General features: G+C 37.6%; 1 protein-coding gene across 3 annotated transcripts in view; it reads right to left on the reverse strand.

Moving 5' to 3' along the window:
• ano9 (anoctamin 9) overlaps window positions 1-25,743 on the reverse strand; it is a 60,824-nt gene continuing 35,081 nt past the window's right edge. For 2 of the 3 annotated variants that reach the window (XM_008108844.3, XM_008108851.3), the window contains 17 exons: window positions 23,191-23,325; window positions 22,177-22,273; window positions 21,843-21,903; window positions 19,929-20,011; window positions 17,947-18,051; window positions 15,710-15,874; window positions 15,558-15,594; window positions 14,847-14,958; window positions 14,280-14,337; window positions 13,759-13,856; window positions 11,767-11,930; window positions 11,197-11,349; window positions 9,724-9,871; window positions 8,880-8,996; window positions 7,681-7,774; window positions 5,524-5,636; window positions 1-2,206 (listed from right to left, as the gene is read on the reverse strand). In XM_008108844.3, the coding sequence (XP_008107051.2) occupies window positions 2,179-2,206; window positions 5,524-5,636; window positions 7,681-7,774; window positions 8,880-8,996; window positions 9,724-9,871; window positions 11,197-11,349; window positions 11,767-11,930; window positions 13,759-13,856; window positions 14,280-14,337; window positions 14,847-14,958; window positions 15,558-15,594; window positions 15,710-15,874; window positions 17,947-18,051; window positions 19,929-20,011; window positions 21,843-21,903; window positions 22,177-22,273; window positions 23,191-23,325 (1,768 nt within the window). In that variant the 3' untranslated portion in view covers window positions 1-2,178. The remainder of the gene's footprint in view (window positions 2,207-5,523; window positions 5,637-7,680; window positions 7,775-8,879; window positions 8,997-9,723; window positions 9,872-11,196; window positions 11,350-11,766; window positions 11,931-13,758; window positions 13,857-14,279; window positions 14,338-14,846; window positions 14,959-15,557; window positions 15,595-15,709; window positions 15,875-17,946; window positions 18,052-19,928; window positions 20,012-21,842; window positions 21,904-22,176; window positions 22,274-23,190; window positions 23,326-25,743) is intronic. The other variant, XM_062967523.1, reaches the window with a different exon arrangement.

A 25,743-nucleotide genomic window follows, 5' to 3' on the forward strand; every position in this document is an offset into this window, starting at 1 on the left:
TTTTAAAAAAGTTTATTGTATAAAATTTCATTTAATAAAAATTAACATGTACAAAATTTTAATAAGTGTGTGTTTTCTTTAAAAGTACAACTTTAAAAACAGCGAGAAACATGAGATTAGAAAACACGAAGAATTGCAGATTATCTAAAAAAAAAAGGTTCCCAAGTTCCATAGACAAGAATTCCTTTTCAAATAATTCACAGGGTCAAACTTCTGATCTTCTTGTTACTATAAGACATAACTTTAAAGGAGATTCCCTGAGTAAAATCCTTCCTGAATATTATGGCATTAAACAGTTTTGCTGATTCATCTACATAGTATGCATTGGATTTCAAAGAATGCCTTTGCCAGCCATGTTTAACTTCAGTGAGATGCAGAATTTGCAATGGAACCTTGATAATTAACTTTTCATTTAAGTTCCCCTAAATGTGATGTCGTCTTTGCATGATCTTTTGCATCTAGAGTCCCAAATGCAAAGTAGATTTCAGGAGCCAGGGAAAATAATTGTGGTCACTGAAATCAACAGCTAAATCTCTTTCCAAAAAGTCAAGATTCTGCTCAGGGTAAAAATACAAAACTGCCTTTCAGCATACCCTGAGCGTTTTCCATTTATGATACAGTAATATCAGCACACAATGAAAAGTCAGAGAATTTCAGTGTAATGGTGATAATGCTAAATATCAATTGCAGGATTAATTCAGTTCTACCTAATTTATTAATATAATTACGTCAATAGACAAAAGTAATTGGAACGTATCAAAATATTAACATGGTTTGCTTTCCATATTTTGCTTTGTATCCTGATAGGGAGCACAAAAGAATACAACACACATAACAATTTATAAATATAGTAACCAAGTGCGGTGAAATACACAGCCCCTGTACAGAAAAGTGAATTGAAACTGGTGTGAGTTCTGTCACATATTATACTGTGGTGCACCTGTTAAAATCCCCTTTTATGTGCAGTCATTAAAATGCCCTTATGCTCTGCTCCATCTTTTTTTCTTTTTCTTTTTTGTAAATACAGCATTTTATGATAATCTGAATTCTCTTGGCTGAGTTACGAGTGGAGTATATTGTCCTTGCATGTGTATATACCATTTCTGAATTGGCAAAACATAAAAATGGGTTCCAAAAGCATTTTGAATAAAGAATTCAAAGAGAGCTACTACAGTGCTTACATTTATGTGTGAATGTGTCTCTACAGGATCAAATTATATCTGAAAAAGTCAGGTGAGGCAAGTACATACAGCTACACAAATTGCCACCTCTGAGTGTGTTCTTCTTGTAACCTGATTGAGGGCATCTTTCCTAAAGGTTCATTTGAATGATAGAAGCAGGACATGCTTACCATATCAACAAGGCTTTAGAGTGGCATTAAGTCTCCCATCATTTTAGCGAGGTAGGTAGATAATTTGACTGATTTAATGAATGAGTATCCATTGAAACATGTCCCTGTATCAGATAGCATACCATTAAAAAGTCAAGGGGAGTGAGGCAGATGTTGAAAGAAGTTATTTTGAAGAGTTTGCTTTTCAACAGTTTAAATGTAAGGAGCAATGGGGGTCTTGTTTGAGATTACTGCCAAGCAATTTTAAAAAATTGGGAGTACTGAGCCCATGTGCCTGTAGGTTAAGCTACATTATGCAAAAATCATTTTAGATTCAAATCAAGGAATAAAAATGTGTGCTGATATACCCATGTGAATTCAATTTTAACTGATTTCCTGCTGACTGATGAACTATAATATTTATGATATATTTTGTGAGTTTGAGGAAGCTATGCATGTATATGTTTTGTGGCTGTTAAATGACCAATGCATTTTGGCTGTTGACATTTGTCAGTTTTGAGATCCTTTCTACCATTTATGGTAGAAGAGCAGGGGAATTTTGGAGAAACTAAGGTGCTTTTAGTTTTTCTGTAACATCTTTCATCAGCAGAATATTCTCATTCCTTTTTACCTCTTATGCCGACTGGTCTCACTTGTCCCATGAATACTGCTATTTTTTGCATTGTTTCATTTCACTGATGAGTTAATGTCCACAAAAAGTATAAGTAAAAGATCAAGCTAGGCCTGCAGAGTTCACCTGGCATCTTGAAAGCATACAAATATGATTCTGCTAGGCACTTGGTGTGAGGATTTCTTCTCTTGATCCCAAGACACTCCTTCACATTTTGCTAGATTTCTGTGGAGTCGTCCATTTCCCTAAAATATACAGAAATAGTTCTCTAATTTTAGTTGCATTGTACAGTATTTAGAAAGCATCTAATCCACAGGTATCAAACTTAAGGTCCTTGGTCCGAATCTGGCCCACCATGTCATTTCATGTGACCCTCCAGATGATGGCCTCCAACTCCTGAATTCCTCATCATTAGACATTATGAATAGAGCTGATGGCAGTTTTGATACAGTAACATTTGAAAGGTAATGGCGCTCCATGCAGTCATGCCGGCCACATGACCTTGGAGGTGTCTATGGACAACGCCGGCTCTTCGGCTTAGAAATGGAGATGAGCACCAACCCCCAGAGTCGGACACGACTGGACTTAACATCAGGGGAAAACCTTTACCTTTACCTAACATTTGGAAGACTGCAGTTTGCTCTGTTTAGTCAGGATAGCAGGGTTGGAATTTAGATACAAGGCTTGTGGATAGGATATCTGACTTTAAAATGTCCTGTAACCTTTTCCCAACCTCAGAGCCACAAGCACTGTTGGGTTGCAATTCCCATTATTCCCAGTCCATATGATGGATAATCAAAAGTGATGGGAGTTGTTATTCAGTAACACCTGGGGATCCAAACTGGGAAAAACTAAAGAGCACCGACCACTATGTTAAAAAAGTATAATTAATTATCTGTATCCATGGATTCTCTATCCATAGATTCAATGGCCATTTGAAGACAACCATGAGGCTGACATGGCCCTGATTTAATCCTAAACAAGGGTGAATTTAAGGAAACATGGCATTTAGTTGGCAAACCACCAGAAGCATTTGGATGCTACTATAAGTCTTGATGGATGATGATGATGATGATGATGATGATGATGATAACAATAATAGGCAATAAAATTATCTTACTTTGCACTTCAAGATACCCTGTTTGGTATATGGACATTACCCTACCAAAATACAGCAAGCCTTACCTTCTATATAAAAAACTAGCTGTGCCCGGCCACGTGTTGCTGTGGCGTTGTCTGGTGGTGTTGGTGAGAAATTGTTGAGTTAGTGGTGGTATTGAATGTCCATTGTATGGTTGTCTTTATGTTTAGTATGTATTTGGTTGTTTGTGTAATGTGAAAGTGGTGAGAGTAGAGGGGGTCTTTGTCGCTGTGTAGTATTGTATAGTATGCATACGTTGTCCAAGTGTTGTGAATGGTTAGATTGTGTCTTGGTGCATAGTAGAAAGGGTTGGGGTGGATGACCATTAGGGGTGTCTCCAAATTATTGGATGGTATAGTTCTATGATTATTATTGTTGTTGTTGTTGTTGCTGCTGTTATCATCATGATTATTATCTTTATTATCATCATTATTATTATATATTGGGTGGATGGCCATCTGTCAGGAGTGTTTGGATTGTGTGGTCTTGCATGGTAGAAGGAGGTTGTACTGGATGATTCTTAGGGTTGTTTGGAAACATGAGGATTCCGTGATATTGTTATTAGTATTATTATTATCAAGAGGCTGTATGGCCATCTGTTGGGAATGTTTGGATTGTGTTCTCCATGGCAGGAAGGGGTTGGACTGGATGGCCTTTAGGGGTCTCTCCTATCTCTGTGACTGTAGGATTGTCTTATAATTTTTATGGTGGAGATTGTGGAGATATTGGATGGCCATCTGTCAGGAGTGTTTGGATTGTGTGGTCTTGCATGGTAGAAGGAGGTTGTACTGGATGATTCTTAGGGGTGTCTGCAAACATGAAGATTCCATGATATTGTTATTAGTATTATTATTATCAAGAGGCTGTATGGCCATCTGTTGGGAATGTTTGGATTGTGTTCTCCATGGCAGGAAGGGGTTGGACTGGATGGGCTTTAGGGGTCTCTCCTATCTATGTGACTGTAAGATTCTATTATTATTTTTATGGTGGAGATTGTAGAGATATTGGCTGGCCACGGATGATGGGCGGGTGCTAGGACCCAGGGGACAGCTTTTTCCCATTGCCTGCCTTCCCTCTTGCGGTGGCCATTATGCTTTCTCTTTCCCTCCCTCCCGGCATGGCTCCCGATGGTGCGTTGTGGGTTCTGTCCATGTGGAGGTGCGTGAAGTGATTTTGTGTTGTTTCAACGTTAAGGCGTGGATGATGGGTTGTGTTGTCAAATTTCGAGGTTGGGGGGCCTTTACTTTTGTTGTTTTCCTCGGTGCCGCGATTCCATTACCCTTTTATATATATAGATATTCATAGAGATCATACCTGCAAGCCAAATGGGGGTATGATATGTACCACTGAGTATTTGTATTCTATCCAAAAATTACAGTTAGCTAAAGGCCTATTTGGATGTTCCTATAACATGATTAATAAGCATATTGACAGAAAGATAATAAACTGAATAGGACTATGCTCATTGGTTCAGAACATTTTAGTTCTCTAGAGTCACATTTTGTGGCAGATGAGACCTAGGAGTTTGACATATAACAGGATTACCTGAAAAGCTGTAAACAATGTCTTTGAATTTCAGTCATTTGTCATGCATAATTTTTACACACAAAAATAAACTGAACCTAAATTGTCCCAATGGCAATTTTACATTTTTGATATTACATTCCACTCTTCTAAAGTTTTGCAAGAAGCACACCTTTCCTGTCCCAAAAAACGGTCATCATAACTTTCCTTGCAAGCATTTGCAAAACCTTAGGAGAGCAATCCAGGACGAGCTGATAACATGCACATGCGCAGCTGCAGGAGGGACGCCCGCCTGGTTGAGGACACAAGCCAAGTGGCAAAGTTTGGTGGGGAAAGGGTTTCCAAGGTCATGTATTGCTATGATAAGTGCCTAGATTTCAATGGGGACTATGTTGAGAAGTGGTATTAGGGTGTGGCTTTCAACTGAATATGGTAAATGTTCTCTCCTATACTTTGTTCATTTTTAATTCCAAAAAGTAATCTACTTTCTGGATAGCCCTCATTCTTGCATTAAAAACAAAGTTAGCTATTAATACAATAATATTAGAACCCTCTATCAGTGCAATGAAATACAATCAAAACTAACCAAAGCTCTTCAGATTTTGTAAACTTTCCATTCGACAGCTTATCAAAGTTGTCTTTTTTAAAACCACAGAACAAATACATTTGTACAGTTTTTGAGTCTTTTTCAGTTTTGCTCCAAAAGAGTATTCAGGTGACTAAACTTAGTGGCTGTATTATAGCTAGTCCGCTTGAAACAAGATGGCTCAGTATTTAGAACAAGAAAGGAGAGGAGAAGAACATTAAAACTCATTAACATGTATAAGTCCAGGAAGATTTTCTATCTATCCATCCATCAAGTTGGGACAGTTGGATTGACTTCAGCACAACACGTACCTGAGCCTTTCCATCAGCCTTTTACGCTTTTCGTTCAGATGTTGATTCTTCACTTTCCTGGGCACATCAGGCACAAACCAGGCAGCAATCAATTTGATACACAGGGCCACATGCTGCAAAAAGCCAGGAGGTGCATCAGATTTCATTCCTCACAGCATATAAATTGCAATCATAATCTTCTAGACAGATGACTATTGAATTTGATGCAACCTGCTCTGATTAACCTTCATCCAACCAGAAGAGACATTTTAATATTCTATGCCCAGTAAATAAAGTATGTCATAAAGCATGGTGTTACGTTAAGATGACATATTATCTCACAAAGAGAGACATTTACCTAAACAGGAAGTTGTCACCATACTAAACAGTATGGTGACAACAGAAGGTGACCCATATTTACCCAAAGAATGAAATGTTCTGGAAAGCATTTTTCCCAGCTGAGAATTGAAAAAAGACTTATCATTCAATGGTATCATACTACAGAACACACATTCACAAACTTTTGCTTGTGCAGTAGAGAATAAATAAGGAAACTGGCAGGCCACATGTGGAAATTTGCTTCCTAGAATTGAGGCATTAGAGTACATGTTCTTGTTGTTTGTAGAATGGCTAGTATAAAAAGCATTTAATTGCAGGACATTTCCATCAGCAGAAACTGTTTTGCTATTAAAGCAGAAAATCACTCCATAATACCATTACTGCACCACCATTGTGGTATATTGGTTTGAGCATTGAACTAGGACACTGGGAAACCAAGGTTTGAATGCATGCTTGACCAAAGAAACCTACAGAGTGATCTTGGGCAAGTCACACTTTAAGGCTCATTGGAAAGCAATGGCAAACCCCTCTGAATAAATATTGCCAAGAAAATTCTATGATGGGGTTGTCATAAGTCGGAGCCAGTAGCAAAAACCATCATTCCATTAATGCAGATTTTTAATTAAAGTAATTTTTAAAAAATTAAAGCTAGTTTCATCATTTTTTGGAGTTCATAATCACCCCTTCATTTTTCAGTTAAAATAGCAGTGGCAGTATTTTATATATAAAAAAGTAGCATACTGTACACACACACACACACACACACACAACGTGTGTGTGTGTGTGTGTGTGTGTGTGCAGTATGTTACTTTTTTCCAGTCATCTCTGTGAACCTGTGTTTTCTGTCTTTGTGTATTTGAATAACATGGAATAAGTTTTGTTTTCTGCACACAAATATTCCTGGGAACACTGGGCATTTTTATTCCATGAAACATATTGCTACTCCCCAAACCTTCAGAAAATACTTCAGAAAACACTCGATTGTATTTTATTCCAACCTGATGAATATCAACTATGCTGCAAAAGTTCTTTTGGGCACACAACTGTTTAATTACTGCATCATGGTTATTAAACAGCATGATCCTACATCAAACTCTCACTACAAGCCATCTAAATCCTGCCATTATGAGCCCAGCACTGAATCACATCCAAAGGCCATCTGCACTAAGGCTCCATTATAATTCAAGGCAAGCTTTCTGTACAGGCCAGGGAAATGCAGCCAAGACTAATTCTAGCTGCCCCACACTAGCTGGCAAGAAATGTCTGATCTTGGGTCCAGATAATAAACTGAATGCCACTGTTTTATTTCCAGAGCTAAGCTGATTTAGCCTGTCAGTGTCTACTACCGGGATACAATTAAGATGGCAACCCCATTTGCATTAATCATCTTGGGAGGAAAGAAGTGTCCCATGGCATGCAGTTGTGCTTGCAGGATAACATTATTTTATTATAGTAGTGTTAGAGCAAGTTGTAGGCATATGCCTGTAGATCCAATTTCTTCTCACATATGTAGCAAAAGTATCTGTTCCATATTTATTTGTTCTTTGCAGTGATGCCCAGGAATTTACCCAATGCTAGTGCAACTGAAAGGGTTGTTTTTTTCCCGAGAAACCCTTTCACCTCTTTTACAAGTGGGACAAGTTTGGTAAGGAACACCATAAATCACAATTTGCTGAAAGAGACATGACATGCTTCCAGTGCAGGATGGCACGTTTCATGAGACTAGAAAAAAAACCTGAGTATTCCTTCACAATCACATTTTGATTCACTGAAAACTAACCTGCTGGAATTCTGCCCTCTATAAGAAAATCTACCACAGGTGCTTTTGCAAATAAATACCTCAAAGAGAATAAGGAAGGCAAGACGAGCAGCAAAAACATGCCAAAAATGGACTGAATAGCTGTAGTCATCACTGTTTCTGTAATCTCGGTACCTGTAGGAAGCAATGAAGCAATATATAAATATTTATCCAGAATTCTGTGATGTGCCATTTTTAGTAACATAATCTTTTCTGTTGTGCTCCAGCAAGTAACATAGCTATCGTTCTAGACTTTGCTTTCATGTTTGCTTCAGAGTTTTTAGGGCTTTTTGTTTAGACTATATATTCTTTTCTCCATCCTAAGGAAGTTCTCACTATTTTTGTCAAAGGTCCAATTTCATTCAACAAAGAACAGCAGGAGTATTCATCAGGAGATCTGTAAATAGCCTGGACTTGAAGAAGTCTATGGATTGGCTAGAATACATGAGTTGTCCAGCTGGCAGGGAACTCTCTCTTATTATCAGAATATAGGAAATAATGTTTGCAACCACAATTTGTTGCAACTAAAGCGCTCAATAGAGGCATTAAACATTATTTCAAACTGCCTTGAGAAAACATCTGACACAAACACATCTTTAGGCAAGCTATGACCATGAGCATCTCCACAAATATAAACTCACATAAAGTATTACAAATTATCTGTGGCCTTTCCAACTGTTTTCCTATACCTGACGCAGACAAATTTACCGTCACTGTGGTAAAATCTGGCATCATCGTAGCAGCACAATCACCACACTTCATTTTAAAACAGAGGCAGAAGAAACATCCATATTGTTTCACAGAAAATGCATGTCAGGGAGGTTGCTAGCAATGTGGCAGCAAAGAGGATAACTATCAGCAGGAGAAAATATTCCACCAGTTTCCAAAACTTGTCCATTTTTTCTTTCTTGGTCTTTCAAGAAGGCTTTGGGTACTTGCACAAAAGTGTGACAAACGTGTCATCAACAATTTGATCTTCACAAGTGCCTTCGAAATATAAGAGCATAGCTTTTAGGGTGAACCACTATTAGCTTGGGTTCTCCTTCGTTAGGATACTGAAGGAAAGTATGCTCAGATTAGCTAGTTCATAATTCCTATGTCCATTTGCAATCAGACTGCTCCACCACTGTGATGCTAACACAAGTTCTATTGAATGGAGTAAGGCTGAGACCAATATAATGCTTAATGGATTCATCTGCGGAGTTCCCATGCTGGAGACACATTATGCTTTTGTCAATACCTGCAGTGTGTTATATTGTTCCCCATGGAGTCCTTCAGCTCTGCCAGATCTTTTTGGTTCTCAAAGTCGTGGACATTAAAGACAGAAAGGCTGTAGTTGATGTAACCTGTCAAACAGCTACATGCAACAAAAATGTTTACAATCATAAGGGGTGCAATATAATTCCAGTCAAATTATGTGGGTTATAAGACCAGCACGAAAAACACAAAACAGTTTTCAGCAAACTGCTGAATGAAACTGAACACTTGTCATTTCCCTTCAGCTTTTAATAGAACTTATTTGTGTACAATTGGTTTACATTTTCAAGTGTTAATATAATGGCTGTTTTCATTCTCAATGTTGAATTTCAGAGATATGTGCCATACTAAAAATTATGTGCAGCTAAGTGCCTTTTGGATTTTTTACTTTGGAGTTTTTTTTGGGGTAATTCATGGGTAACTTATAGCACTTCAGTTTTATTGTTGCACAAAAAAAACTATTTAGCCTGGTTCTTATTGGAATAATCCTTCCTGACTTCATGACTATGTAAAAGAAAGCAGTATAGACTGAATATATATCTCCATTAAATTCTACAGTGCTTTTAAAACAATGAATTCTTAAATGCTCCAATAGTGTCATACTTCTCTAGCTGCAATACTCTCATGTAATATGAGGCAATGAATGCAACTACTAACTGGGCAATATTAGATACTTGCGTAGGAAAGTTTCAGGAAAATAATGTTATTTCTTGCACACTCAGCATCAAACATGCCACATTTTTTAAGATACTTGTGAAATTTCCTCATTTTTGCTTGCCACATTTCTGTGCTTGTCAGCGACCTTAAAATGCCAAGTGGTAACTTACTCTATGTTAGTGAGGTTCTTCTGTACACAGGGGCTGTACATGTACTGATACACTTCCATGGGAATGAAATCTGAAGTGATGGCAATTACTAGGCCATTGCCAATGACTGCCAAAATGCCAATTGCTTCTAGCACCTGCAACCAGGCTCCTGCAATGGGTGAGAAAGCCAGAAAGAGACCTTTTCATGATCAGTTGAACTCAGAGGGCAGAAGCAAGCAACCTGTTCTCAAAGTGGTGGAGTTGTTCAACCCAACATAGTGCTGTGAATGCCCCCCTTCCCCCCTCAGGCTCACCATGAGTTGAGAACATGCACTTGTGGAAAATGAAGCATACAAATGAACATACCACTTAAGCTACAGCATATTTAACTGGGTGAAAAGGGGTAGGAATATGGTAAGAAAATGTTATACTGAAGAAATGCTTATTCAAAATGTTTGTGTTCCGGATTTAGGATTTTTTAGGATGTTGGAATATTAGTAAGTATATAATGAAGTATCTTTGAGATACAATACAAGTCTAAACACAAAAGTCATTTGTTTTTCATATAAATATTAAACACATAGCCTGGAGGTAATTTCTTTTTTCTTTTTCTTTTTGACTTTCACCCACCTTTTATTTTTCGTTTGCATTTTGTCTTTCCATAGCACAAGGTGTAGAGAGTACAAGACTGAGAAATAAGCAATATAATCATAGTGAACAAAACATAGAGGTCCTTTCCATAACCCCCCAAAAAGCCTGGAGGTAATTTCATACACAATGTTTTTGAAATGTTTGTGAATGAAACAAACTTTTGTACGATGAACAGGTGCATATTTTTCAGACGTCCATGTGCATGATTTCGGAGTATTTTGAATTTCATAAAACCTGATATGGGATGTTCCACCTGTACTGAGCTTCATGGACAAACATTTCATTCAATATCAGATAACTTTCTATTTTGCCCCCAGTGGCACAATGGGGTAAACCCTTGTGCTGGCAGGACTGCTGACTGACAGGTCGGCAGCTCAAACCTGGGCGGGGCATGCGCTCCCTCTGTCAGCTCCAGCTCCCCATGTGGGACATAAGGGAAGCCTCCCACAGGGATGGTAAAACATCAACATCTGGGCATTCCCTGGGCAACGTCCCTGCAGATAGCAGTTTCTCAAATAGTTTCTGACATAAAAAAACTTAGAATCATAGAATCATAGTGTTGAAAGAGACCTCATTGGCCATCCAGTCCAACCCTCTGCCAAGAAGCAGGAAATCGCATTCAAAGCATATAGTAACTTTCTACGTTACTATAATGTTTCCTTCTTCCTAAAGGACCTTTTGGTTCACTCTTTTTCTGGGTAAACAATCTCATCACTAAGCATCATTGAGTCTTAGTTTCAGGAAGCATGTGAGGAGAAAATGAGATTAATACAGTAATAACAACAATCAACAATCATCTCAGAATATAATACCTAAATGGTGTCTCCTTGACACTCATCTTACCAATGTCATTGGCTTTTCTGGGCACCATCCTCCTCTGTAATCTCACCATCTTGATGGCATCTACTCGAATTTCAATGACGTTGTTGATGAAGGCCAGTAATGGAGCAAAGGGGAAGGCAGCCACAAAAATGGTAGTGAAGCTGTACTGAATCACTGGAGATTTAGAAAGGAATATACTGGAAAGAGGCAGAAAACTAAAGACAAATTTATAGCAATTATATCTACATTTCCTAGGCCGGAGGCTATACGTATACTGCAGTCCAATAACCTGTGTGGCATAAACCACAATGATGCAGATGCCTTCTCCCCTAGAAGCATAATAAGTGCTGGCTACAAAGTTTTCTATGAGTCCCTATTTAAATTATTCAGCCTCAGTAACTAAAAAGCCTTCTGTGATCCAACAATAAAACAGAAGATAAAAAGAGCTGTTTGAATTGAGTTTATGAAAATGTACGCCAAAGTTGGTATTAAAGATACCACAAGACTTTTTGCTGTTTTAAAACTGAAAAAATGAGTGAATCTAACATAAGAGAAAAGTTTGTGATATTATGATCGGTTAGGACCACTTACTCATCTCCAAATACTCATCAAACAAACAGAAGGGGTTGACTTCATTAAGCTGATAGTTCCAGAGCCATTCTTCCCTGCAGGGGTCCTGGGCTCTCTCCTCTGAATGAACCCTGCTGTTGCTTTGGGTCTTTCCACACAGCAGGTGGAGATTATAGTTTACCCATCTGGAGGGACAAACATGTAACATTTAACAAGACCAGACAAATTTCAAAATACAAATTCTGTGAGCTGAAAGAAATATTTGTGAATATCTGCTTTTAAGATGACAATTTCAGTCCACGCTAACTTGTCCTCCTCACAAAGACCTTGACAATTGCTATTCTGTGGTTTAAAAAATAACAACTTGGGGGTGGATTCCTATTTCCTGAAGAATTGGTAGATTTCTCTCAAAAAAACAATTCATAAGGTTTGTTTGCAATTAAAATAATTGTCCTAGGCTTGAGTTACATCTGAAGTGGACCAGATGAGGACCTACAGATAATGGAAGACAACCTATTAAGTTAGTGAGCATGTTTAATTTTGGAAGAGACACAATTTTAAGGAGCGAGATTTTCTACGCAGTGGACATACATGCAATAATTGTAATCAATTTGATGGACGTAGCCTAATAAAAGATTGCCACAACGTTGTGATGTTACTGGACTGCAGAGCAAAAGAATAAGATGTGATGGGAGTTGCAGGCCAATAACTGAAGGCCCACACTGTTCCCTGCAGGAAGGCATCCAATTATCACAAATAGTGTCTATGTGTAGGTGGAGCCCACTATTACTCCTCATGAATTCCCTAGATACACATTTGTACAAAATGGTTCAAAATTACAGCTGTGAAACAGAAGTTTAGTGCATCAAGAAAAGATGTTTTACATTTTAGCTCCCTAGTAGATCATTCCATACAAACAGGTCAATATATATAAAACATAAAATGAGAAAAATGCACTACTCCACAGGACGACAACTGGGGTCAATCTGGAGTCCAATACACTCCAAGTGCTGCATTAACTAGTCAATTTCTTTCTTTAAAAATTGATATGATCTGATGCTTCATATAGTACTAGAAATACTTACAACCTGTTTTAAATAGGCAGATTTGAGTCTCCTAGAAGCTTTTAAGACAGGAAGTTCACCCCTTGGGGAGGGGGGAAGGACAGGGAAAGAATTCATAGGAGGAGGAGCGGGGAGAGAGAAAGGGCTAGACAGAGTGTTTTGGGGGTTCATGTAAAAAGCCTACTATCAATGGCTTTCCACATTTGGTCTTTCAATTGTTTTGGGCTCAACTCTCATACTCCTTGGCCACTGTCCATGCTTGCTGGGGCTTCTGGGAGTTGAAGACCAAAACATGTAGAAAATCAAAGACCAAAGACTTAGGCTACTGAAGCCAATGAGCCACATCTGATTTTACAAAAGAATGGAATTCTAAACCATGCTCTCAAGTTAGCCAATCTGGTTTGAAGAAACAGAAATTCTCCCTAGACCCAAATGTAATAATTCTTATCACACTCAAGGCTGAAGTATAATTTCCGGATACAGTAGAGTCTCGCTTATCTAACATAAACGGGCCGGCAGAATATTGGATAAGCAAAAATGTTGGATAATAAGGAGGGATTAAGAAAAAGTCTATTAAATGTCAAATTACTTTATGATTTTACAAATTAAGCACCAAAACATGTTTTACAACAAATCGCCAAAAAAAGCAGTTCAATACACGGTAAAATTATGTAGTAATTAATTACTGTATTTATTAATTTAGCACCAAAACAGCACACTGTATTGAAAACACTGACTCCAAAAACATTGACTACTAAAAGGCAGACTGCTTTGGATAATACAGAACGTTGAATGAGTGAAGGTTGGATAAGCAAGACTCTACTGTACTTCCTACAGAAGGGTTATCATTATACAAGCCATTTCCACACAATGTATTCATTCTGGCTTCATAATTCCACAATTCCCCAAAGAAAAGGTAGATCTAATATGATAATTTATGGTGACTTACGGAAGCATGAACTCCACAAAGTTGCTCAGGGTTTGCTTTAATATCATGATTATGGCCATTTGGATAAAAAGATCTATAAGGCAGCCACTAGGATGGCACTGAGATAAACAGAAGAGAGAAATAGATGCTCTGTTACATTTATAGCCTGTTAAGAAATTAAGATTGTACACATAGTTCTCTTCCCATATTTTTATCCTCATAACAACCCTGGAAGGCAGCTTTGAGAAATGGTGTTAGGTCTAAGGTCACTCAGGGAGAATAATTACTTTTTGAACCTAAAATGCATATTTACTCATTTATTATAAGTTATAATAATGCAGGCTGGCTGCCATTTTGGGCAACTTTTTTCTGGAAATTTGTGAAAGGAAATCCAAAAAAATGATGACCTTTGAGAATCGGAAAGGTGGTCAGTATCCACCAGATACAAAAATTGCTCACAGAATGTGTCAGGAAGACAAATATTGTTGAACAGAATACCAAGAAAGTGAGAAAGAAGAAACCATTGAAGTGAAGCAACTTACTTCTTCCAGTCTCCACTTGCCAAGAATGCGAACATAATTTCCTGGACGACCATTAATCCTAAATAGGAAAGTGCAGTTGACATATTATCAATTCCTAAAGCTATCTACTTGTGATAATCACATAATTTACAAATCACTGTGAGCAAAATGATAAAATAGGGCTAAAATGAGCCCCATAACCAGATTTAAAAAAAAATCAAATTAACAAGCTGAGAGGAAAAACAATAAGAACAGAAATAAGATTTACTCCATGTATTCTGAATACAGGAGTTGTCAAAGGTGTCCTACAGTAAGCAAATTCACAGTAATAATTCATTGCATGTGTACCTCTCCATAGTAACACCAATTATTCAGATGGCATCGTTTTAATAGTATAAATATATTACATCTTTAAATTTGCTTCAAAATCCACCATCACTTGGAAGGCTACCATCCTTTCCATTTTAGAGGTGTAAGTCTGAGGGGGAGTGGTGAAACTTTACTAATGCCTACTTTTCCCAATTGCAATCTAACATCCCTGCTCATGAGACACATTGAGCTTGTCCCCCTTTGCTACTTTCTGTTTACCTTCCTAGGAAGAAAGCAACATAGATCAAAGAAGAAAAGTGGGTAAAGAATTGGAACGTGAAGTATCTGAATGTGAAGCTCTTCTCACGCTCACTGAATGTCCTCGGCTTCTCTGGAAACAGGAACATAAGACAGCAACGTTAATTGTAAGCATTATTCATCTAAGGAAGCCTACTCCAAATCCTACTAGAAATAGATGTTTAGGTATCTTGGTCAACTGTTTTATCCTAACTTATCACAGTGGACTTGTGGCCTTTAAGGTGTTCCAGCATGACAGGGGGCTGAAGCAGGTGGCCCTTGTGATATCTTCCAATTCTATGATTCTAAGGAGTTGCTGAAATATTTATCCTGCCATGCCTGACCATTTGATGACACTGGCTGTGACTATTAGCTCTGTTGTGTTTAGAGAACAGGAGTTCTTTGAAGCAATAATGCAGGCTCATCAGATGCTTAAAAGATGAAAGCATTATTGTCTTGCCACTTTTCCCCTGTCCAAGGTCACAGGGAATAGCTCACACTGGTTTTATGTTTGGTGTCTAGTTTTCCCAGACACCAAACATAAAACCAGTGTGAGTTATCTACACTGATCTCCAGGACATGCAAACAAGTGTGGCTTTCAAGGTATAGAAAGCCCAAAAACCTTTTATAGCTATGCAATCCAAACATATTTCACATCAATGCATTTAAGGACAAAGCATCAGTTTTTCTTACCAATATCACAGAGAAAGAGTGCTACACGCCTGTTTATCTGCAACAAAGAAGAGTAAAACAAAAATTAAAACAGAAATAAGATGTTCAGAGAAATAAGATGTAACAGAGAACAAATGCAAGACTAACGGCTAGAAATTCACACATCTCCATACCTTGCTCATAGTGATGATGGTCAGGTAGTGCAAGACAGCCCCTGTCACTACTGCTATGGTAATGGCTTTTTCGCGAAAGAATTCTGAGTCGGACTGAGTGAAGATTACTGTCACTACAACTCGGTAGATGACCAGTGCATGGGCAATTCCAATCAGCATGACAATCTAAAAATCAAGAACGTATTGATAGAATGAAGGAAACAATGTAAGAAAAAGAGTGGGTGGCAAGACTGCAACCTCCTGAGAAGACAAAGGGTAAATTTACCCTTTGAAGTTTTTTGGTTCTAATCTAATTTAACTAACTGCAAAAAAATCCTTTGGAAAATTCAAAATTCAGTTCATCATGTGAGCATGTGTGAGCACAATAACCCGAGTTTTCTTCTAAATAATGGAGCTGGGGGAAGGACATGGATCACCATCATAGTTGGAAATGTGTGCTTTAGAGGTGTGTAAAGTGCAGAGCCCCCAGTGGCATAGTGGGTTAAACTGCTGAGCTGCTGAACTTGCTGATTGAAAGGTCAGCGGTTTGAATCTGGGGAGTGGGGTGAGCTCCTGCTGTTCTGCCGACCTAGCAGTTTGAAAACATGCAAATGTGAGTAGATCAATAGGCACCACTCCAGCGGGAAGGTAACAGCGCTCTATGCAGTCATGCCGGCCACATGACCTTTCTGGTATCTATGGACAATGCTGGCTCTTTGGCTTAGAAATGAAGATGAGCACCAACCCCCCAGAATTGGACACGACTAGACATAATGTCAGGGAAACCCCTTTACTAAAGTGCAGAGCAAATGCAGATGTAACAAATACCCCCTTCTTCAGAGTTCAGATAGAAAATAAACTGGGGTCTATATCTTTTTCTCCAGTGTTCACTAGATTCTTTGCATTCTTTGGAAGCACAGTGCTATACCAGTGCTCACTCTCTCTTCCCTAGCCCAGGACTGTTGTTTCTTCATTGTTGCTATTTGGAGCACTTTGGAAACACAAAACACTGTACCAAGCTCCAGACAGAATGTGGACTTAATCACATAAGACAGCATGACTTCCAGGCAGGAGAAGATTCTGAAAACCACAGTCTAAAATAAATAACATTCCAAGCCCATCACTTTACCCATCTATAGCTGAGTTTTAGTGCACAAATGATCTCTGCTCCTTTGTCCAACTTTAAACTAGAAGGCAGAGCTAAATCTTGTCTCTGTTCTTTGGAATATCTTGGATTTGCAAACTAATTGCTAAAATTATTTTGCCATACCCAATTTCCTAGCTACATAAATGGAGCTGGGAATGGTCCCTGGCCTTGTTCTGTGTTGCACGATTCTGGTGACTGAAAGTTTTTGACTGGCAACCCATGTCAGCCCCTTGCAGAAGCTGTAGTTTAATGATGGAGTTTCTAACACAATTCATAGTCTCCATCGCTCTCTAAGAAACAACCACTACTAGGGTGTTGTAGAGAGAACTAAAGTATTACTAAAAAGTATAAGCCCAGGCTGTGGCGCAGGCTGGTGAGCAGACAGCTGCAGCCAGCTGCAACAAATCACTCTGACCAAGAGGTCATGAGTTCGAGGCCAGCTCGGAGCCTGCGTTTGTCTCTGTCTTTGTTCTATGTTAAGGCACTGAATGTTTGCCTTATGTGTGTAATGTGATCTGCCCTGAGTCCCCTTCGGGGTGAGAAGGGCAGAATATAAATACTGTAAATAAATAAATAAATAAGCACATAACATAACTGGGTGTGTAGAGCAAACAGCAGATTTCTTGTGTGGGATGAAAGCTAAACATATATCTATGTACATAAATAAGTTGTGTTCAAAAGATATGAAAATATACAATCACACTGACCACAAAATTAAATTTTAGACACTAAACTACTGAAAATGACACTGTTGAATATCTTTCTAACTGCCTAATTTCTATTTTGCTGATGCACACACTTCATTTGGAGGTATCCATGGAAATGTTCATTGCTAGGTCTTGTAGTAAACTAGGAAAGAAAAAATGGGATGTTCACCCTAGCAAGTTGTTCTAGAGATGTGACAACCCAGAAATATCTATCTTGTTTGCTGTGTCATACAACAACAACAACAACAACAACAATAATAATAATAATAACAACAGATCAGAACTATCTGCTTTCTCAAAAGTGTATTTCCCAATATTCACCTAAAGTTTATAGCTATATTATCAATCTGTGAATGTTTAAAATGTAGACTGTACGTGCTCTAGAAAAAAAGATAATCACATACCATTAGCATAACCAAGATGAGCACAATGGTGCTACGAATGTAGGAATGCTGGTACTGCTGGAAAGCGTGCTCTGGGCCGTCAATGAGCTCCATGGCCAGCTCCTCCTAGAAAGAGAAATATAGGCTACAGACAAATCCTTATTATACTTTTCAATTAACATGCAAAGCCAAGAGAAAGGTTCACCATTTTTCTCTTTATGTTCTTTTCATGAACATAATTGCTTGTGGATTGTTGTTGTTGTTATTTATTCCAATTTTATGCCACCTTTTTCCCAGAGTGAGACCCAAGGTTGCTCCCAAAAACAATTTAAAAATATCCATAATACAAATTTAAAACAATAAAAACTCATAAAACAGTTCAAAACCTGTTTAAAAACAAATCAAAATTTTAAAAGATCAATAATATATCCTGTGGAAGAGCTGGAACATTCCAGTACTAGTTTTCCTATTCTAATGTTAAGCAACACTTACAAGACCCCACAAAGGTTTCCTGTAGGTAGCATTCAAAAAACAAACAAGACACTAGAGAGAGCAGAATAACAATTACCCTTGTTCCATCTTGACTTCATTTCCTCACTCCAATTTGGCTTAATGACTTCATCACCATATAGCCAATCACATTTGACTGTATAATGATGACTGAAGCTTGAGATGGTATAAGGTTTTTGCTTCCCACTCTTATTCTGGCCACACAAATTGCCTAGAACAAAGAAGCATATGACTGCTGTCTTTGATAAATTTGGCATTTGCCTTGTCCTATTTAAACCTTCCCCCAAAAATGGTAGAAATGCTACTTGAGATTCAATTTCATATCCTACATTTAGGACCGTGAAGTTGGGTATGAGAACATTGTAGCTCAGGATTACGAACAAATTCCACTACCAGGTTGCTCATTGCTTTTCTCCCTAACCCAGTGGTTCCCAACCTTTGGACTTCAGCTCCCACAGTTCCTAACAGCTGGTATGCTGATTTCTGGGAGTTGGAGTCCAAAACACCTGCCATAACCTCTCACACTCCAGATCAAGTTGGACACCCTTTTCCTTCATAATACACTCTCCAAATGCACATGTCTCCTGTGTCAATATAACAATATGATAATATATAATACTAATATTATGCTATACTAATAATATAATATATTGTATATATAATATTGATAATATTATAATGTAATACAATATAATAATAATACACTATTATAATTGTATATTATATATTACATGTAATATTACTAATTATATTGCAGCATAATGTTATAGTACAATATAGTAATATATAATGCTTATATTGTGCTATACTAATAATATAATACATTGTATGTACATAAAACTTGTAAGCCACCCCGAATCCCCTTCATGGTGAGAAGGGCAAGATATAAATGTCACTAATAATAAATAAATAAATAAATAAATTTACTATTGTAAGAAATTCCCAGTGAACAAAAGCACTTGCCATGAATTCCAATCCGCAAGCCGGGCATATGCTGCCCCCAGACCTTCAAACCATATGAACATAATGAGATCCCATTCCTTACGTTTTCTTGCCCAATCATTTGATGGGCATTGCCTCTTCAAGCTCACAGGCAAGGGGTCTATTCTTAAATTTGTGACCTCAGATCCTGCTATCTGGAAGTACATCTCTGCTGAACTTTTAGCTTTATTCATCTCTTGTCTATCCTGCATCGGAAATGCAAGAAAGGAGCAAGGCAACTGAGTTGCAGCCTTGAGTGCTCAACTCAATCTTCCTCTTCCTTGGATGGGACCACTTCCCAAGCCCCATGGACTCAAAGCTCCCTGCCTTGCCCTACTATTTCCACAGCAGTAAGCAGGACAGCAGCACTAGCACTCTATACGCTAGAACTGCTAAAAGAAAGGTTTTCCTCACAGCCATAAGCAGCAATGAGGCACGTTCATTTAAGTCAGGTATAACTGGTACACTGGTCAACAGAAATAAAGATGGCAGCAAGTGTAAGTAAACTTTACCTCTTCTTCATCCCACAAGTACAGTTTCCACTCACTGACAACTCTAGCTCTGTGTCTCTTCCACAGCTCTAAGAACACAGTGGCTGTATATTTAGAGAGAAAAACATATTATAGGCTGAGTATCCAGAATCCCAAAATCCAAAATGCTCCAAAATCCAAAATTGTCCATTGGGGTGGCTAAGTTAGTGACACCTTTGCTTTCTGATGGTTCAGTGTACACAAACTTTTTTCATGATAAAAAGTTTAAAATATTGTGGATAAAATTACCTTCAGGCTACATGTGCAGGTTGTGTAGAACCATATATGAATTTCATGTTTAGACCTGGGTCCCATTTCCAAGACGAGTATGTAAATATTCCAAAATCCAAAAAAAACCAAAAAAAAAAACCCTTAAAACCAAAAAACCCCCCACAAAATCCAAAGCACTTCTAGTCCCTAGTACTTTGGATAAGGGACACTCTACCTATATATGATACTGACTATCTATGTAGGAACCTTCCCACCCAACTACTCTGCAGAAGTCTTCAAGTCAGTCTACTTGGTTGTAGAAAATCTGACTTCCAACAAGATGCATAATAGAGATAATTTATAAAGGAATCAGATTCCAAACAAAAGGAGACCTAAATAGATGAATATTAGGCAACTTTTGAGAATGTGGGCTTTTCCATACAAGATGTTAACAATGGGAGTGTGCTGAAAAGCAAATAGCAACGATCCACCAAGTTTCATAATGTGCTAAATGGTGAAAAGTTGCAAAAAGAAAAAAGTCTGTAACTCAGCAATTCTACCTTCCTAGTACAGTAGAGTCTCACTTATTCAAGACTCGCTTATCCAAGGTTCTGGATTATCCAATGCATTTCTGTAGTCAATGTTTTCAATATATTGTGATATTTTGGTGCTAAATTTGTAAATACAGCAATTACAACATAACATTACTGCGTATTGAACTACTTTTTCTGTCAAATTTGTTGTATAACATTATGTTTTGGTGCTTAATTTGTAAAATCATAACCTAATTTGATGTTTAATAGGCTTTTCCTTAATCCGTCCTTATTATCCAAGATATTCGCTTATCCAAGGTTCTACCGGCCCGTTTAGCTTGGGTAAGTGAGACTCTACTGTATTAAAAAAAAATTGAAACCAAGAGCAAGTCTGAATGTCAACATTCTGTAACTCAAAATGTCCCAGGCTACATCCATACATGAAAGTAAGGCATGAAAGAATATGGAAGGTGGAAACAAGAGCTGTGCTGTGAAAAGACAAAAGCAGGAAACCGTATCAACCTATTGATATTAAAGGTAAAGTGTGAAAATACCACAGTTCTTGCACACTTGTTTGTCACACTGAAAAGGGATCAGTGTGAAGAAGTCTTGTGAGGCACTGAGAATCATAAAAGGACTAAAAGCAATATTTCAGATATTACAACAACTAACATTACTGTGTTTTCTATAGTTAGATTTTCTTGCCCTTTCCCACAGGCATCTAACTTCTCAAATGCCAATAAAATAAAATAAATGTAAATAATTTTAAAAATACAATTAGCTAGTGCTGAATAGTGTATATTATTAATTGCAGCCACATTAGCTTTCTATCATATCTCATTTTCTGGTCTTGGGGAGACCAGAAAGTGAGTCCCTCTACATAAATAGGGTTGTCTATTAATAAAGTTTATTATTATTATTATTATTATTATTATTATTATTATTATTATTATTATTATTATTGGCTAGGCTCCAATCTAGAACAAAGCAGTAATTTTAAAACCTATTATTGTAATTCACAGGAGTGACAAATGTATAATGTAACTCCTACACATTTGTAATCCAAGGACTCAATTGACTTCAGTCAACAGTGAAGGAGAAAAATATTTTTCTTCTTCAAACTTAGAATAGATCACTCCAAGCTCAAGCTTACCCCACACTGCCATGAAGATTGCAAAGAGGACTGTCCCTGTGTTGTCAAACAAGTGGGTAACCTGAATGGTAAAGGAAAGAAGAGTCAAAGTTGTCATTGCAAGAGAGTAGTGTATGACACTGAAAACTTGCTCATAGAAAAAATAAGTCATGAGATGAACAGAAAAAGGTGGAAGAGTAGACAAAGGCAGAACACGACTATTGTCTTTGGCTAGGACTTTTAAATCTTCACAGAGGAACTATGACCAACAGTAAACATTTTGTTTCCTTGACAAATCCAAATTGGACTTATAAGAACATGATAAGGGGGGAACAAAGATTTGTGTAGTTCTTACCTTGGCATATGTGCAAGTGTCTGACAGTGGCCAAAATGGGCACTTCTGGTCACAAAGCGGGCACATTATAGTGGTGTTGGCAGAACAAATCTCTTTGCTATATCAAGAAGGACAGAAAGGTTCATATGCTTGATTTATTATCTCATTATTAAACCTATTCAACAAAAGATCAAAGACACAGTTGCACCCAAAAGCTACTGAAATCAAAACCTATGTGGTCACAGTCAGACACACAAACCAATCAGTTGCTTTGACTGCACTTTCTACCAAAGCTCTCCCTTCATCATAGTCCATTATTTGATAAGCATCACACTTAGCAATGCCACATTCTTGTATTCAAAGCAAGCCGACATTAGGTCATGTTATATGTTTGGACTGTAAGATAAATAATACTGGCTGCATTTCAGGGGTTAACTTACCAGCAAAAACATAGTCAAAATATAAAAGCAAGGCGCAAGGTATAAAAGTTAAGTATTATAGGTGCATCACGAAGATTGCAAATCTGCTTGCTTATGGTGAACTCTGGCTTTGGACTAACTCACAACAAACATAAGGAATTATACCTGCTGCCCAAAACACTGGGAGGGGAAAAGGTTCTTTGTCCTTGTAAATATCTTGCCTTGATGATATCAAGACAGAACATGCACAGCTCCAGAGTGGATTTTAAATCCAGATACTCATAGATCAATTTAATTTCAACAAGCTTGACAAATCACTACCTCGCAAAACAATTCCATCTTAATCTCTCAAGCAAAAACAACAGCCTCACAAACTGCTCATATAAAAGACCAAAAACCGTTGATGGAATTACATAAGGCTAAATAAATCAAAAAGTATTTATTGTGATGGCACAAAGTTACGTTTTATTCTATAGGTGCTCATATAACCCAGACTCACAAAACTATTCACACAAAGATATGCTAATGTCCGTGTACATCTTGTATGCACAGGTGTCTTGCATGTAACTCACCAACTGCCATGAAGAAAATTTATTTTGTAATCCTGATAACTCACCTGATCTGGCTGCTACTGAAGCTGACGAACCCATATATGAAAAGAGCAATGCCAGGCACGGCTGCTATGACTAGGATGCGAGTATACCAACCCAACCAGGCAAAATAAAGGGCAATTTTCTCCCCAAAATATGTCCTAAAACAAAAACATAGAAACTTGAAAATATTTTCTGAAGAAAATTCCTTGTATTTATATAAAACAGATGTAAGATCATGTCAACTGTGCCTTCCCCAGATATAAATCCTTTATTTTAGATGCATACGTTCCTCAAAGTATACTGTTCGTGGCTATTCTTAAAAGTAAAATACTAGGATCATTGCTTTAATCCAGTGTGACAATTTCTAATAATTAAATGATGTAACATTCCCCAAAGGTGACAAGTGCTGGCTTTATTTTTAAAAACAAAGCCTAGGGGTTTTTGTTTTTTTTAAAATGTTTTTTAAAAAATAATTTCCTGCTTTTACGTCTAGCCTAAATTTGAATTTGAAAACTATATTAATACAGTTGCCACTTTGGGAGAACAGTACCAGTACATTTTATGTATTTATGTATTTATTTATTTATTGGGGGGGGGACAGTTTATTATAGTTATGGTACATAACACAAAAACAAATCATAGAAGATATAGTCAGGTAACAATAATTTTGATGTATGCATGCATATCTACATTAGTCAATCAACCAGTTAATTCTGACATTGAGTGCATATTATTATCAATAACTTAACTTTAAACATATAGTCTTGCTATTGGGTTGTTGTATGTCTTTCGGGCTGTGTGGCCATGTTCCAGAAGCATTCTCTCCTGACGTTTCGCCCACATCTATGGCAGGCATCCTCAGAGGTTGTGAGGTATGGATAAACTAAGTCAGGAAAGGAAAGAATATATATCTGTGTAGAGTCCAAGGTGTGGCAAGAGTTCTTTGTCACTGGGAGCCAGCATTAATGTTTCAGTTAATCACCCTAATTGGCACTGGAAATGTTTTGTCCCTTGCCTGGGGGCATCCTTTGTTCAGTCAAGTCCTCATTGTGTTGGTTCCCATCTACTGTTTTGATTTTGGAGTTTTGTAATACTGGTAGCCAGATTTTGTTCATTTTCATGGTTTCTTCCTTTCTGTTGAAGTTGTCCACATGGTCCAATTTACCAGCTCCAATCTTGTATGATGATGGTCATACAGGCAAAAACATCTTAGTTCCAAAGAACTTGCCTGTATGACCATCATCATACAAGATTGGAGCTGGTAAATTGGACCATGTGGACAACTTCAACAGAAAGGAAGAAACCATGAAAATGAACAAAATCTGGCTACCAGTATTACAAAACTCCAAAATCAAAACAGTAGATGGGAACCAACACAATGAGGACTTGACTGAACAAAGGATGCCCCCAGGCAAGGGACAAAACATTTCCAGTGCCAATTAGGGTGATTAACTGAAACATTAATGCTGGCTCCCAGTGACAAAGAACTCTTGCCACACCTTGGACTCTACACAGATATATATTCTTTCCTTTCCTGACTTAGTTTATCCATACCTCACAACCTCTGAGGATGCCTGCCATAGATGTGGGCGAAACGTCAGGAGAGAATGCTTCTGGAACATGGCCACACAGCCCGAAAGACATACAACAACCCTGTGATTCTGGCCATGAAAGCCTTCGACAACACAGTCTTGCTATTTCTACATGTTATCCACTATTTTCAGTCTGAGCTTTCTACTCATTTTTAATAATAATAATAATAATAATAATAATAATAATAATAATAATTTTTAAATATAAGAGTTCACCATATCATTCAAACAGCAACACATGACATATTACACACGACAGGCCATACACGCACCCAAAACCACTATCCCACATAAAATAAAACCTCTTCCCCAGTACATTTTATTGATTAGCCAATCGGCCATATCAAAAATTTGACAAACACATTTAGCACATAAAACATACAACTCACATTACAACCAAAGCTAAAATAAACAGACTGCTAATAACAAGAGGTCAAGATCCTTAACCAGATCAAATATTTGCATTACCCCTACAATTTACACCAATCAATTCAAAATATCCAGTTCTCAGCTGAGTTGCTTTAAATAGAAAAGGGGCAATTTTGTATATTCTTTGAGCATTCTGGCTGGCCAATAAAAAATGTAGTTTTACTATAAAGATCCCAGTGTGTCTTTTGTATTAAGTATGGCCCAAGATATTGGTTTCTCTCTTTCTTATACAAGGTACAGTACATGTGTGATATCTTTTACTTCTGATGCTCCACAGATACAAAGGCGTTCATTATATGGAACTTGGTTAAATTTTCCATGTGTGACCATTGTATACAGCTGTTCAAATCTAATTCTGGTAAATAACCTCCTGGGGTGTTTAGGCATTTTTGTCTTTGGATATTGGGCTGTGATTAAAACAACTTAGGCATTTCAATAAGCCAGTTTTACTGAGCGTAGCAATGACTTTCTGAGCTTCTATATCCAATATTAATATATTAATACAGTGAAACACTTAGTTTCAACATTTGTAATTCAAAAGATCCTCACCATAAC

Source organism: Anolis carolinensis, chromosome 1 (assembly GCF_035594765.1).
Source record: "Anolis carolinensis isolate JA03-04 chromosome 1, rAnoCar3.1.pri, whole genome shotgun sequence".
NCBI lineage: Eukaryota > Metazoa > Chordata > Lepidosauria > Squamata > Dactyloidae > Anolis > Anolis carolinensis.